The 16924-nt window shown below is 36.0% G+C and overlaps 1 protein-coding gene across 3 annotated transcripts in view; it reads left to right on the plus strand.

Annotated features, from left to right (window-relative positions):
- Positions 1 to 16536, plus strand: part of CSMD3 (CUB and Sushi multiple domains 3) — a 601317-nt gene extending 584781 nt beyond the window's left edge. For all 3 annotated transcript variants that reach the window (XM_061447844.1, XM_061447845.1, XM_061447846.1), the window contains 6 exons: positions 3663 to 3728; positions 4814 to 4972; positions 7844 to 7956; positions 9827 to 9914; positions 12964 to 13099; positions 14411 to 16536. In XM_061447844.1, the coding sequence (XP_061303828.1) occupies positions 3663 to 3728; positions 4814 to 4972; positions 7844 to 7956; positions 9827 to 9914; positions 12964 to 13099; positions 14411 to 14570 (722 nt within the window). In that variant the 3' untranslated portion in view covers positions 14571 to 16536. The remainder of the gene's footprint in view (positions 1 to 3662; positions 3729 to 4813; positions 4973 to 7843; positions 7957 to 9826; positions 9915 to 12963; positions 13100 to 14410) is intronic.
- Positions 16537 to 16924: the final 388 nt, after the last annotated feature.

Raw genomic sequence — 16924 nt, forward strand, 5'->3', positions numbered from 1 at the left:
TTCAGTGGGTTTTGCACATACCTACTAAATATAGATCAGGATAATTCTATTTACAGAGATTGTCAGCTGCAAGACAGCTATTGCAGTTGCAGTACTACTATGATATAGCTGCATCACAGACACATGGTGGGATGACTCACACAAGTCGGGTGCTGCAATAGATGGCTATGAACTCATGAAAAGTTATAGGCAATAAAGAAGAGGTAGTGGCAAGCCCTGTATGTTAAGGAGTGTTTTGACTTTCTGGAGCCTTGATGGTGGTGACAATGTGGTTGAGTATTTACAGGTAAGAACCAGGGGGAAGGACAAGAGTGAAATACCAAGGTGGGAGTCTCTTCCAGACCTAACTGGTCTGGAAGTAAGGAAAAGGGTTGGCAGGACTGCTACCTTGGACTTCTGGAACACCCTCAGTAAGTCTGCAAATAGCACCACGCTGAGTAGGAATGCTGATCTGCTGATCATCTGGAGGACAGGACAGGGACTGGATTGATGGGCCAAGGGCAACTGTATAGGGTTCAGCAGGGTGAAGTGCCACATCCTGCACTTGTATCACATCCCATGTTACACTACAGGCTTGGGGAAGAGTGGCTGAGAGGCTGCCCAGAGGAAAAGGACCTGGGGATGTTGTTGACAGGCAGCTGAATATGAGCCAGCAGTGTGCCCAAGAAGGCCAGCAGCATCCTGGCTTGTATCAAAAATAGAGTGGCCAGCAGGACTAGGGAAGTGATCATCCCCCTAGGTACTCTGTACTGGTGAGGCCACACCTTGAATAGTGTGTTTACTTTTTCTACCCTCACTTCAAGAAAGATATTGAGATGCTGGAGTGCATCCAGAGAAGTGCAGCAAAGCTGGTGAAGGGTCTACAGTACAAGTCTTATGAGGAATGGCTGAGAACACTGGGGTTGATTAGCCTGGAGAAATGGAGGCTGATGGGAGCCCTCATCACTCTCCACAACTACGTAGAAGGAGGTTGTGGTGAAATGGATGTCCCAAGTAACAAGCATTAGGACAAGAGGAAACAGCCTCAAGTTGTTCTAGGGAAGGTTTATATCACATTTTAGGAAAAAAATTTCATCACAGAGTGGGTTATTAAACATTGGAATAGGCTGCCCAGGGAAGTGGAGGGTGGAGGTATTTAAAAGACGTAGTGCTTAGGAGCAGGGTTTAGTGGTTGACTTGGCAGTGTAAGGTTAACAATTGGACTTGATGAACTTACAGGTCATCAACTTTTCCAACTTAAATGATTCTATGATACTATTACTCTATTCTGATGTTGGAGAAGGATGCATAAAGTCCCATGTGGGTGTCTGAATCACTGCATGGATTTATTCCATAGGGTTTAATATTATTTTATATTTGTATATAAGCAACAACATAGTACTTGCAAACAAAATGCAACCAAACTTTATTCTTAATATTCCAACATTTTATTTTGTTTTTATTTTTTTTTTTTAATACATACTTTGTCATGGCAGGGCATGAAAAACCTCATAGCAAAATCGTGGTGAGAATGGTGCTTTTCATCTAAGATAAGAAACATTATCAAGTACAGCAACTGTTTGGAATTCTATTTCCTGACTCATTAAAGCACCTTCCAGATTACTGGTACTTACTGTTTCAGATGTGGTTATCCCCAGGGTTCTTTCAGAGGCATTAAAAGGATATAGCTAAACACTGCTACTTGGGAGACAAATAAGAATCAAATTTGTATTACTAAAAAACAGGTGTCCTGACGTTACATGCCAGCATGCCAGGCAAGCACTGCAGGAAAACAAAGTAGAGCTTTGGGAAAGTGCTAGAAAGCAAGCTGCCAGGAAGCTTATGACTTGTTCTGTACTCAGAAAGTGTTACGAAAGGCCAGATGTGATTCATGCATTGTATTTTGATCCAAGAATTTTCTGCTGATGATACTGAAACAAGTAGTATTAGCTGTCCTATCTGATAGTAAGGAACCTATATGACATTTTTTAAAAACGTATTAAGTTGCAACTATGAGTGTATCTACCTTGTCATATAACTTAGTTTCCCAATGTCCTGAACAATTGTCACAGAAATGAAAAACTTTTAAGATCAGAGGCTTTGCTTCTTCCTTTTTAGCAGGGGAGAAAGCTAAGAATCAGCAACATATTGTAAAGTATGGACTCTATTTAGATGAAGTAAAACATCTCTTAAATGTTTTCAATTTTACTTATTACAGGGGGGAAACATCTCTCTCCTATGGAAGGGAGAAGAGCACCAGGTGAAGTTGCTCACTTCCATTGGAAGTAGATGAAAAAGAATAAAGCATTTTGAAGCACGCCCTTCAGGTTGAAGTTCAGTAAATTCCATTCAAAATGAGGAGGAAATAGAGATTAATCAATCAATAGTAACCGGTCATGAGAATTTTAGGCTGAATTCCTACCCCTGCTCTAGTTTCTTGTCAGTTTTAAGCTATATACCAAGAACAAGCTTTCTGTAATAAGCTAGAAGTTATTCTCAAAACATCCTCAGTGCTTCTTGCTAAAGTTTCCCTCTTTGTGCAGAAAAATGCTCAGGGAGAAGGTTGTTCCTTTTCTTGTCTATTGGTTTTGAAGTATCAATCAGAGAGAAAAGGCCTGGGTTCAAAGCCAAGATCCAAAATACAAAATATTGAAATAACTGTTGGAGCAAGGAATGGAGCCTAGCATTGCATGAGACTATGCTACATTAGGAGACGGAATTATGTGTCTTCTTTATGGCCAAATGAATCCCAATTAGTTTCTGCAAAATAAAATAGCTTCAGGTGCAGGAAATTACACTGTCCCATTGCATTTAGTTGATCATCTACAGTGGTGGGAGAGTTCTTGCTCTAAGCACAGAAGAAATTAAATAAATTCTCCAAATTCCAATGCTCAAATCATCTGAGCAGTTGAAGATGCTGGGGACAGCCTTATTTGTTTCTTTCTGTTGCTATTCTTTAAAGAAACAGCAACCTCCTCCATTAGCAGAAGATTAAGCATGCATCTTTAGGTTTTCAGAGTCTTAAACACAGAATCACAAAATAGTTTGGGTTGGAAGGGACCCTCAAAGGTCATCTAGTCCAGTGTCCCTGCAGCAAACAGAGATATCTTCAACTAGATCAGATTGTTCAAAACCACATCCAGCCTTGGACTTGAATGTCTTCAGGGATGGCACATCTACCATCTCTCTGTGCAACTTAAGTGATATCTAGCTCACTACTGTGAAAGATAATTAAATTCTGAAGAGAAGCATAATTTAAAATGCCCTTTTTATGTGTGTCTTCATTGTTTGGTGTTAAATTGATTCTAGTCAAAGCACTATTGACACTGCTGTTTTGTGTCGATCCCAATTTAAATGACATAATTTGCCTTAGATGACATAACTAGACAACATCTAACATATTAAGCACATAGTCCAGGACTGTGAATTCTGAACTGTGGATCCTGAAGTGAAAGCCCCCACTGTTGCAAATGTCTTTGTAGCATCCAGGTGACTGACTTGGGAGAAAATGTGACAATGGAAGAAACCAGTGTTTCTGTGATATTAAGGCTTGATACTGATCAAGTCTGAAACATCTTACATTCTTTCTAGCAAATAAACTCCATTATGGAAATTATTTTCCTAGTTTCTGAGTAATATATTTGCTACTGATTTTTGGTTTTGTCATTTATTCTTTCCAACAGCTGGTTCAAAAATATTAGTGAAGGATCCCAGACCAGCTTTGGGAACACCAAGTCCCAAACTGAGTGGTAAGTACTTTGAGGAATATATACATGTAAACAATTTCTGTAGGAAAGACAGCAAGAGTTGATTGAGTGAGATGACAATGAATGGCTTAGAATGAATAAAGGGTGCTAGATTAGGCATTACATTAACAGAGCAAACCCATTATTAATCAAATTATTTCCCATTGTTTAAGTCCATCTATACTGCATGTTATTCTTTGTATCCATTTACAGTTTCTAGCTGTTATGTGAGGAGGATTTTATTAGTTTTACAGAAATCACTGTGTTCTGTATAAGATACTATACTGCTCACCCAGGAATAAAGATGTGATTTTTCACAATTTTTAAGTCTTGCACTTCTTTTATGTAGTGCTAATTTGAATTGCTTTACCTAGATACTTCAGTATTAGCCTTCAACTTAGCCTTCAAAAAAGTTAATTTTTAGGCTAGAGAAAGTAGTTTATCTAACTCTGTCTAATGTCAACTCCAATTTTACCTGGTTTGCTAAAGAAGACTATCTTTGGATGTCCTGACTAGATCCAAGAGAAACTTTTCTGTGTTTTTTAAGAGGGCAGACTTCTTAACTAAAACTAGCTTTTGACTATACCACTGTTAAATGTTTATTGATAATTAATAAAGACTTAAAAGTAATTCCTTTGCATAGGAGGTTTTGGGGGGGGGGGGGTGTGGAGCTTTTTGGATTTTTGTCAGTTTCTTTTTCCTTTTCTTTAACAGATATACTACTTCAAAACTGTTTGTCAGTGATGTACTGCATATTAGTCATATTTTTTTCATTCAGAAATTTTTTTGCAATCCTGATTAATTGCAAATAAAGTGTATAGGGATCAGTTTTCCTGGAAGTAGAGTAAAAAATTTCAGTCAGATAGCAAATCAACAGTATCAGACTCTGCACCATGCAGTTTCCTTGCTTGTAGTTTGTAGATCCACCATCTAAGTGTTGGTTTTTTTTTATTATGCTTAATAGACTTAAAATGAGACAGTATAAAGTAGAGAAAATACTCATTTTTAGCATACATTTTGCGGGATGCTTGACTTCATAAGCACTAAATATTTCAAAATGTTTTGGAAATATTTGATGTCTGTATTAGTTCCAGATGATGTATTTGCCCAAAATTATATATGGAAAGGCTCTTATAATTACAAAAGCAAGAAACAGCCCATGACTTTGACAGTCACAAGTTTCAATGCAACTTCAGGAAGAGTAAATGCAACACTTACAAACAGCAACATGGAATTGCTGCTATCAGGTATGGGATAAAAAAAAAACTTATTTTCATTTATTTTTTTTTTCTGCCTTATATAAATTGGTTCCCTGTAACTTTATGCATAAAACTAAAACTTTTAACATCTTTTGCAAACTTCCTTAGCTTATCAAAGAAATTTGCATTCTAGTTCACTTCCTTTTCAAAGGTGGGATTTTTCAACCTTTACATTCTCTCTCACTTTTTAAATTTTGGAGGGGTTTATTATATTTGGAATTAACAGTCAATGAGAAGTGAAAGAATCATCCTGATTCTCATGCTTCTCCTGTCTTCCTGTGCCCTTCATCAGTGACAGAGCATGAGAGACTGAAAAGTCCTTGACCAGGGCAAATGCTACTTAGTAAAGAATAAAACACCGGTGTGTTATCAGCATTATTCTCAAACTAAAGCCAAACCACAGCACTGCATCAACTGCTAGGAAAAGAAATTAACTCTATCCCAGACCAAACCAGGGCAGCCTGTATCCTTCCAGTCTAACACTCCTATAGCCATCCCACCACATTTTTGTTGTGCCAGTAAGGTCGTAACCCTACAGGCGTGCACATGCTTCTAACTCCTGTTTATTCCCTGTGCTACATGGGTTTGCATACAGGCATTTAAGCTTAACCCCCAGTGAAGCCAACTTACTGGGTGGAGTGGCTGGAATTCCTTTGTGCTGCTCTTCAGGTGTTCTCCTGCTGAGCTCCAATCCCTCTGGGCATCTCTCACTGATACTGGCATCAAACGTGGCAGGAATGGAATGGATTGAGGTTTCCCTCTCCTGGCAACTTTAGTTTAAAGCACTCTTCACCAACTTGGCAAACCTATGACTGAAGATGTTCTTCCCCTTCTCTGGCTGATGGACCTCATCAGTCCCCAGTTGACCAGGTTTCTCAAAGTGAGTCCCATGGTCTAAGTAGCTAAATCTCTGGCGGCGGCACCAGTCCCATAACTAACATCTCTTGATTCACCATACTCAACTGGCCCTTTCAAACTCCTTCCCGTTGACTGCAAGGATTGATGGAAAAATTGCCTATGCTCCAGAGTCCCTTACCACCACTTCCAGTGCTCTGTAATCCTTCTTGATATTCTTCAGACCGTTCCTTGCTGTACCACTGGTGCCTATGTGGAACAACAGCAGTGGATAATAGTCAGTGGACTCTATGAGGCTTGGTAGTCTCTCAATGGCATCCCTGATAGGAGCTCCCAGTAGGCAGCACACCTCTCTGGGGAGTGTCAGGGCAGTATATAGGTGCCTCCACATCTCTCAGAAGAGTCACCTACTACTATCATCCATGACCTTTTCTTAGTTGTGCTGGTTACACAGGGAGCAGATCATGGTGATGCACTGAGCTCCAGTGTCTCTCCTGATTCAACAGATCTTTCCTCTTCAGTCTGCAGAGCAGTGAAGTGATTCTCCAAGGGCACTTCAGGCTTCAGGGGAAGCCTCTTCCTGCTGCAGGTCCTTGCCATTGCAAGCTTCCCTTCTTCTGCATTACTGGCACGCCTCTCTTCTGTGTATTCCGGTGTAGTTCTTGACTGGCCGTGGGCTGCAGGTCCACTGCAGACTGCTCTTGGAACGAGGTGTTCAATTCCTTTTAAGCCTCCCTGATGTTACACAGCCTTCTCACCACCTCCTGCAGCTCAAGCCATGTGCCGCAGGAGGTCCTCCACACGGGCACACCATCAGCAGGCAGGTCTGCTGCATGTCCCTGCTCCCGGAGTGAGGTCTGGGCACTTCCTGCAGTCTGAGGTCTGCACTGCAGACTCTCCTTCAGCAGCTCCATCTGGGTGGAGGCATTGGCCAACACCACAGTAGGTACTGCAGACCTCCCAGCTGGAGCTACAGCTTTTGCTGGCAGACTAGTGCCCACCATTCTTCTTTCAGCACCAGATAAGATGAGCATGCTTGACCTGTGCAGACAGCGCCCATTTGCTGGCCTATGAGGCCTTCAGATCTCTCCACTTGACCAGTAGAATGCCCCTCCCTCAAAGAGGTGCCTTCCCTGCATGCCGTTCCGTGCAAACTGCCATGCAAACTGCCACGCAATGCCCTGACTGAGATGCTGCACCACGTTTGCCTACTCTGTTCACATCATTCCTGGTCACTCGTGCTCCCTAGATCTGCACTCCATGGGAGTAGGGATTGGCTGACGTTACTCCTGGCCCTGCCTGTGCCTTGTCAACCACTCTCATGTGAGCTGCCAGCTCCTGGCAGGTCCTGGTGCTCTTCTGGGGTTTCCCTGGTTCAGGAAACCTGCCCAGTACTCTGTGGTCCCTGTTTCAAAATCCCTGTTTTGTTGTGGAACACACCTGCACTGGAGCTGTTCACCTCAGTGAGTGAGGAATGTCTGGAAGAAAATGTGTCATAATACTGACTGATGAAGAACAATTCAAATTTTTGAGATATTTACAAATTTAGAAATTTTTAATTTAGCACCAGCTATTGGAAAATAATTTAGATGTGGATCTTTCTAGTATCACCTTCTTTACCTGATGACTAAATTAGCAATACTGAAAGTAGGAATGCAAAGTTAGAATGCACTCTGCCTGATTCAGAACTGTGTTTTCCATCTAAAATCAGACTACTGTCAGTTTGTCTGTCTAATGCTTGTTAAAATAACTGTTAAATAACAGCTGTGTGTATAGGGTTTCCCTTCTGTCATCTCTGCAGGCTAAGCAGTTTCCATTGAAATCTTGGGATAATTGAAATAATTTCACAAAAGAATGCAGCTTGCTTAAAAAAAATGTTTGTTAAAATGCTACATATTTTTCTTGCTTTACCCTTTTAAGGCAGCAGATTAAATGCTTATTCTTGAAGATGAAATTATTTCTCTTCTCAACACAAATATAAATTTTAAAAACTATATTCTACAGGAGTGTATAAAAGCCAGGAAGCTCGGCTAATGCTCCACATATATCTCATTAAAGCACCTTCCCATACATCTGTGAGCAAACTGAAAGATGAAAAATGGGCTATGGATGGTTTTGTGAGTATATTTCTGCTACAAAAGAGAAGGAAAGATTTATTTTTTTTTTCAAATCATGATGTTTTTTAAATCAGATGATGTTTTACATTGAAAAAACACCGAGAAATATCAAATGGAGTCTTGTTAGCAATACTGATTCATTAAATGAAATGGAAATTTTATTGTAAGATATAGGAAACCAGTCTGATGAAAAATATGGGAACAGTCATATTGTGTAGGCACAATTCTAATGCATGTTAACAGAGAAACCTTTGTCATACTTCTCATTGAATTTAATTCCAATATATTGAGGAATTTTATCATCATGACAATATATCAATTTGTAGTAGTATTTTAATATATAATATTAATATAATAGCAATTTTCTATCATTAGGCTAGCAGTCATGTTTTATTTTTTGGTGATGTTTCGAGAAATACGATGAAAAAGCTGTATTGTTATGTGTATGGAGAAAACAAAATAGATAGTTCCAATTAAGCATTAAGCCCCTTTGAGGTTCTGGGACCGAGGTTATATTTTAAAAGTTTACTTTTTATGAGGTTATACTTTAAAAGGGAGAAGAGAACGCATGACTGGGAGGAAGAGAGGTGATGGAAAGGGATAAATGAAGTACCAGCCCAGGTGACTAGAGCTTCTTTAAACCATGAAAAGGAAACCCTGTCAGAGAACAGACGGGAAAAGCAAACATTGCCCAAGATAATGCTAAGGCTGGAAAAAGCTTGAGTGTGATGAAGGCTTCAGACACTTTATTTGCAAGAGAAGGAAGTAGATTTTTCAGAAAACAAAGGGCTGATTATGAGCACATACATCCCTTTTACACCATCTCATTTGTTATGGAATTTGTCTGTTTTCTTACATTTCGCCTACTGGTAAAGTACTGCAGATATGCCGATGTAAGTGCACATGCCAACAGAAGAGGTCAACATTGAAGTGAATGAATAAATTTATACAACTTGTGGCACTGGTGTGAAAACAAAGCAAAAAAAAACCAAAAAAACCCAAAAAAAGCAGCTTAAAAGAGCTTAATAAATATATTGGTAAAAGGGCTTAAATCCCTGGCTTGTACAAACTTTAGGCTTCATGAACCTGCTCCTGAGGTGAAAAAAAAAAGAAAAGGTAAAAGCAAGAAATTTACTTTCGAACTTCTAAATGTACAAAAGTAACAGTACAGTCCCTAAATTCCATGCTGTATACATACTGCTCCTATTTGACCAGTTTCTTTTTGTTTTCAATCCGGGAAGAGCTCAAACAGGTTATTTTAACCTGAAGTAAGAAATTCCCCTTCTTCAGTGAAAACATAGCTTCAGGTCATTGCTGAACACACACTTAAGGTTCCCTTAAACTTCTCTTTCTCAAGGAACCTGTCTCGGGACAAATGAATTTAAAGCTAAAAACTATCCTGGGAAGCAAGTATCTGTAAATTTGTATACAGTGTTAGTTTACCATGTGCTTACCCTAACCAAAGAGATATTCATAGGATCACAACCCTTTCCTCCTTCTCACAATAGGGTGATCTACAATATAACTTGACCATCTACTACCTAAATAAATCAGATAATTATGAAGTGTGTAAACTGCTTAAAAATATTGACATCATGAGTTACTAGAAACTTTGTTTTGTTGTTTTTTAAAAAATAATACAGTTACAGGTAGTATAAGGTATTATATGTGACCATAAGCCAACATATCTAAGTTGTTCCTTCAACAGTTCCGTCATTTCTTTTGAATTTTATAAATTTTCTAGAAAAAAGGAGGGTGTTTTTAATGGGGAGTAGCAACTACCAGTAAAGCATATTAGGGTATCTCTATTACAAATAACAGATAGCTTGTAACAAAGTTCCCCCCGTTTAATTCTGAGTACTTTTTACAGGTTTCTGCTGAACCTGATGGAGCAACATATGTTTTCCAAGGATTCATCCAGGGTAAAGATTATGGACAATTTGGACTTCAACGATTAGGTATTCAGCAATTACGACTTTTTTTTTCCACTTCATTGTTCCATATTTTCTTTTATCATGTCCAGTATTATAAGGGTATCCACAGGATGTTAACAGAATTGAAATTTTATAGAAAATTGAGCTAGTCATATCTTTAAAAATCTCATTTTAAGTGTTTTGTCAGAAGTTGTAAGGGGTTATGTATGCCTTGCAATGTACTGCTTAGTATTGATACGGCGAAAACTCCAGGAACAAACTTGCCAACAAAGTTTTCAAGCTGACAAGAAGGTATTCTTTATTGCGGCGCCGGGAGACACAGGGGATAGCTCCTCCTAACGTGTGTCTCCCCATTGCCACGCAAGCCATCCTTTTATAGCCACTGGTCATACATACATATTCATGAGGCTACGTATGGATTACATAATTTTCCAGAAAGTTCCCCGCATGCGTACAGAATTGTGGTGGTGGTCTCTGAGGGTCGTTTACTTCTTCCAACAATCTTCATCACTTCTGGCAGCCTTTGAAGCACGCGCAGTAGATGCTCATAGCAGTTTAATTGGTTCATTAGCACCAGAGACATAATAATCCTCCTATCCTCCTACTTATCAGTTAGTTTAACTGTAGCCCATCCTGGACACCTGCGGTTCCCAGATACTCCTTATCCCTGTGTCCTGTTCTTCTAGACTGTTTTTCTTAAACTATGTCACAACAATAACGATTTATCTTGTGAGAATTCTCAATATGTTCTCTAGCTGTACTCTATTTTTTTTTCTCTATGTATCCTGCACCTCAGTAATTTTCCATTGCTACTGTTACAAAGCCATCAAACTTAACATTACTTAAATCTAATTCTAAAGGTTTCTGTATTCTATTTTGTGATTTTGTGCCCCCTTGTTTCAGTATAGCTATCATCTATTTGTAATGTTTTGAGAAATGTTTTTTCTATGAATATGTGTAAAATGCATTTATTTTCACATCTCACTAACTCTTTAGAAAGCCCATGTTATAGAATGCTTTTCTAAACCGATTTCTTGCTAATGGTGCTAAAAAACTTTTCATCTAAACATTTGGTAGAAGAGTGCAACTGAAAAATATTTGCAAGTAATTTTTTTATGTTACTTTTAAACCCCCCAAATCTTACATGGTAAGCACTTATTTTGCCCTGAAAATTGACTTCCTGATTCTATGCATTCAATTCTAATAGTCTTTATTTATTCTTTCTAGTCTAACTAATAGTCTTCATTTATCCTTTCTTGGAGAAGACAGCTTTGATAACAGAGCTCTGGTAACAGCATTCTGTTGTGCTTTATAAGAAAAAAAAATTCATTTACTTCTTTGATACTGTCTCAGAACTGTGATATTTCTCCTACCGCAAGAATTTGAATTTATTAATACTGAAATCTTGAATGATAAAATACTATTGAGAAAACTTTAGAAGAGGAATCACTTCTCACTAATGCAGTGGGTCCTTGGAGTGCATATCTTCACATAAAATTCCTATATGTGGATGCAAAACTAGTTTCTTTCAGCTGCAAAGTATTGTCCACTTTTTTTTTTTTTTCAGTAAAACCAGGAAATTCTTTAAATTTTGAGTGTGCTGGAAGGGTTTATTAATGGATATATGAATTAAAGGCATTTTTTTTTTTTCTGGTTTTCATTCTTATAAGTCACAGTAAAATGCAATACGTGGGGAGGGAGGTCTTGTTTTTCCCCGTATTTGCATAGGCAAATTCTTTGAAAATAATTTTTAGATATATCTTTTCAATAATTATTTCCTTTAAATTAATATAAAAGGTTATTTCCCTTTAATAACTTCTACAAAATATTTGTAATACATCCTTGGCAAAGTGTTTGATAAAGTTTTATGAAAATTATATTCTTAATTTGATTTTGTTGGGTTTTTTTTTAATTTTATTTTTTTAGTTTTGTAGCTGTAAGATTCTTTTCCTGTAATATAGAGAAGGTACTTTTTATTGGTTTATATCTTCTAGGATAAAAAATGGTTTGCTAAGGTTTAAATTCTGTACAAGATTTAATTGTAGTTAATACAATCAATAATACAGTTATGAAGAAATTTGCATTGAACACATTTTGTTATCTGTTACCATTATTTCATTCACAAAAACACAGAAATGGTTTATCTGAAACAAAATAGTTTTATTTCTGTTCCCATAAAATTTTCCTACCAACATTTTTTTTTTTTCATTTTTTATATTTTAGTATATTGATTATCTGTTTGGTTTTTTGGTTGGGTTTTTTTTGTTTGGTTGGTTGGGTTTGGGTTTTTTAATTTCTATATATTGCCTTGTAAGATCAAGAAAGTCAGAAAATATTATGACCTACACAATTTTTAAAAGTCCCCTTTAGAGCTTAAAAAATAACTTTGAAGCTGCATCGTTACTCACTTCCTCACATAAAAAAGTTATATATCTTGTCTGGGTAGATAATCTAGGTAATGTATTCCTCAACCATGCAGCAGATCATATTCTTATTTTTTCATCACTCTCTGGCTTTAGCTCTTATCAATTGTTCCTACCTCTTTCATTCATGAATAGCAGCACCAAATGAAATCAACATGATGAATTTTCAGGTTGCCTCTTCAGATAATTTACCCTTTCCTTGAAATGATGTTTGCTTTTCATACATGCAGTATTTATTAATTTCAAATTAATCAGTAATACACAAGTTAATCAGTAATATAATCAAACATATGCATTATTATATAATTGACTTTTGGTAACAGAGAACATTAATGTGTATTAATAACATCCAAAACTTGAATCCCATATAGAATTAATGCAGTAAGATATTTACCATAACAAAATATATTTATTGTTGTCCCAACAATTTGCATCCACTTATTAGCTGGAATGTGGCATGCCACACTACATTTACTTTCCAGGTGGTCTCAGCATAGAATTGCATATATACAGCTGAACAAATTATAATGACCCAATCTCAAGGTATTATTGAATTCTGAAGCTTATGGAGTATTATGTGCTGGTGGTAGCAGAAACATATAGAATACATTACTTTTTTATTTTATTTTCCCCTTATTATTCTTTTTTAGGTCTTAACATGTCTGAGGGTTCAAATTCTTCTAATCAACCACATGGTACAAATAGTAGTTCAGTGGCCATTGCTATCCTTGTGCCTTTCTTTGCCCTTATATTTGCTGGGTTTGGCTTTTACCTTTATAAACAAAGGTGAGTACAAATTAAGTATATAGAATTCCTGTATGACTTGGTGTTTTAGAGCCTTCAATCTTTATTAGTGTAAATAATTTTTTCTGTAAAACCATGAAGTGTTTGCAAGGTATGCAAACCTACCTCCATTAGGTCTGGCATAACAACTAATAGATCAGTTTGTTGTACTGTTCTGTACTTTCATTCCTACCTATTTAAAATGTTATAAATTTCTCTTTTCATAATAACAAAATGGATGCTATAAATTATTGGCATATGGAGAATAATATAATAAATAGACTTTGTGTGTACTTACAGCTGATTGCCTGTATTTTTTATATGTGACAGAATTATGAGTCATATCTTCAGTAATTTATTTTAACAACTGCTCTGTTTATTGCCTTGCAAGTGTATGAAAGTATTATGCCATTGAGAGGTTTCATTATGGAACTGTTTCTGCATATGAAATTATTAGTTCATGTGTAATTATGTTACATAGCCACCAGTCCTTTCAATTTCAGTAGTCTAAATTCAACTGTTTTGTTATAAGACCAGTATTAGGTCTTTGGATTTATCTTCAAGTAATCTTTTTTCTATAGCTTTAAAGCATTAGATGACTAAAGAATATTTAATCACTTTAATGAAAAGAAAATTCATTGCCTACTAACTGTCAAAATGGAGATTTACATCTGGAAGCCTGATAACAATTGTAATAAACTGTGCTGGATAACATTAGTTTAAAACACATCCCATCATTTCTAAATGGTACCACTTGTTTTGAAGAGCTTCAGAATGTGAAAAAATGCTCGTGTAACATTTTTATACATCTGCTGTAACTGTGTGGAATGGGCACTTGTCTTTATATTTTATACTGATCATTTACAATACAGTATGCATTTTGCATAGCAATATAGATGAAATGTTTTTAAGGGATTTAATTTTTATATTTTGAGTTATTTAGTGAATAAGAAAATGTTTCAGCTATAAAATCATTCTTGATAAATTTGTTGAGTCTCCAAATACAAAAAGGAAACCTCAGTCATCTGGCTGGGGAATTACTGCATTTATTAGAAGATTTTGTTTTACTCTTAACTATTTATCATCTGATCATCCAAAAGGAAATGCATACCACTTCTCAGGTTAACTATGTTTTTTAAGTGAATTTTAAATGAATCATAAATCCTTTAAACTTTGAGAGGGTACTAACTTTGATCACACATACTGTAAAAAAAAACCAAGAGGTTATATTTAGCTCCTTGTTCAGATTCTTAAAGCACATGAAGTCAGCAAAGAAAACTGCAGTTACAAACACTCTTTGTCTTTCCTCTACAGGACTGCACCTAAAACACAGTACACTGGATGCTCTGTACATGAAAATAATAATGGACAAGCTGCTTTTGAAAACCCCATGTATGACACAAATGCAAAGTCTGTGGAAGGGAAAGCAGTACGATTTGACCCCAATTTGAACACCGTCTGCACAATGGTATAATGTGGTAATGATATGTCTTCAAAGTCTGGAATTTGACACACAACACAGTGCACACACAGTTCACTGATTAGAAATAAAAAAAAATAAAAAAATTAAAGCACACTTTTCAGGATATAGTGGGTCACGTTTTCCTGAGAATAATAGACAAGAATGGGTTATGGTTATTTTGTTTTGATTTTGTTTTTCATAAACTGGATCAAAATTCTTCTTCGTGTATAACATGGAGAGTTTAAAAAAAAAAATTGCTGCACTCCATGAGTGCTACTCACAGTTTATTTGCTTTTTTAAAAAGGAGGTTATTCTAAAAACATAAAACGTATTTGCATATATTGGAGGAGCATCCACTATCAGTATTTCTGTGCTTTATAAAAACTATAATAGAGGGATTGGGTTAAAAAAACATTATAGGTAGAAAATAAGAGCTATACTTACAGGAGACAGTAGGTCACTGACTTCTCTTTAACAGTCATATGCTACATCTTTTTTATGAGTTTGTACCTTTTTTCATTTATTGAGCCTGTTAGTATTTTATTTTTCTCAGAACAGTTAAGTTTTACAATTCCAGAATATACTATTTAGAACTCAGCAAATACAACTATTTTCATGTGACAGAAGAAAAACTAAAATATCATGTTCTTATTTAATGGATTTCCTTCCCTGCTTCACATATTCCTTCCTTTTTTATGTTCCAAGTCAAGCTTCTTTTCTCTGTTTCCATTAACAATACCTATAAATGGTCTACATTTCTTTTGTCAGTCGTACAACTAGACAAATTTTGCAATCAAGAAGCTAGTATGAATTGAGATTTGTCATGTGGCTATATTCCTTAATGTTGAAGACCACTCAAAAGAGTGACCATCCTAAGTTTTTTCAGAGGTGAAACATAATGACATTTCCAATTAAAGAGTGCAATTTACAGTAACATTAATAATGATATCCATAGATCAAAAATTCAAGAGTCCATTTTTCAATCCGTACTAGTTAAATCTAGATTGTATCACATCGTTTTATTCCTTCAGCATTTTGTCAAAACACATGCACAAAGCATGGCGAAATCCCGTTGAAGCTGATGGATTTTAGCAGACTTCATTGAACTTGGGATCAGGCCTATAAGGCAAGAGGAAGCTATAATTTGGAAATACCATGTTTTTACATCTTTTTATCTATGTATTCCATACTTTATGGAAACAAATCCTTACAGCTAATGATTTAAAATTTAATATATTACCGTAGTGCAATGAAAAGAAAAAAAAACACAAACATATAAAGCCATGATCTTATTAGAGACAACACATTCATTTTAGGGACAGTTCAGATTCCTCAATCCTCAGATGATAGAAATTTTAGACATTCCAGAATCACTTCTAAGGAAACTGAATTTTTAGTTTAACTGTTATTTCATATCAGACTTATTCAGTGGCAACTCAGTAATTTATTTGATGTAGGTCATTGTCTTCCGCATGACTCACAAATGCTGTGTGTTAGCCAGTGTGAATTACCTGTTATTGTCCCTTTCAGACATTAATAATTCTGTGAAAATCTAAACTTTTTATTACCGTAATAGAGAGTGCCTACCAAAAATCATTGTACCCAGGATTGCTGCTTGGATTTCTATAATGTTTGATGAATTTCTTATAAACCATTTTACAACACTTTGTTTTGAATATTCATACAATCTGTCAAACTTTATTCTACTAAAAGGATGCTGGTTTATACTTTATACCATTGGTTGTTATTTATTCTTGTTTATTCAAATGACTGCAATAACTATGATTCATTCATTAATGTTACAGTTAATACATTTGAGATTGTTTAAAATGTTTCTTCTGCAACTGGCTACTCCTCTTATATTAATGCATACACTTTTGTAAAGAAGTATATTTTTATGAAAAAGGATTTGTAAAAGTATGATGTAAATTTTCAGTGCAATGTAAACAAAATAAAAATGGACAATTGCTTTTTTTAACCATGTTTCTTCTTTGGAAGATGAGCTTTAAATTAATTTCAGTTATGAAGCCAAGAGAATAACCAAAATAATAATTCAAATATGGTGTTTTGTGGGTCTTAAAATCAGGTTATTTTTTTCTGAACCTTCCTGTGAATTTTAGATGATGTAGCAAGAATTTTAGGTGATGTAGCAAGAATTTTAGGTGAAGTAACAAGAATTCTAGGTGAAGTACCAAGACTCAGATTTCTTTCACAAATAACAATGAGACAATGTGTTACACTGAAAAAAAAAAAAGACCTATACTTGTCAACCAAATCAAAAGCACAGAAAACCTTCATTTTTATTTTAAAAGGAGAAAAAAAAGAAAAAGAAAAATTCAATGTTCCTCAAAGTTGTAGACAGCCTA

This window comes from Pezoporus flaviventris, unplaced genomic scaffold, assembly GCF_033815535.1.
Source record: "Pezoporus flaviventris isolate CSIRO_AGI_PZ_B2104156 unplaced genomic scaffold, CSIRO_AGI_Pfla_v1 ptg000007l, whole genome shotgun sequence".
Lineage (NCBI taxonomy): Eukaryota > Metazoa > Chordata > Aves > Psittaciformes > Psittacidae > Pezoporus > Pezoporus flaviventris.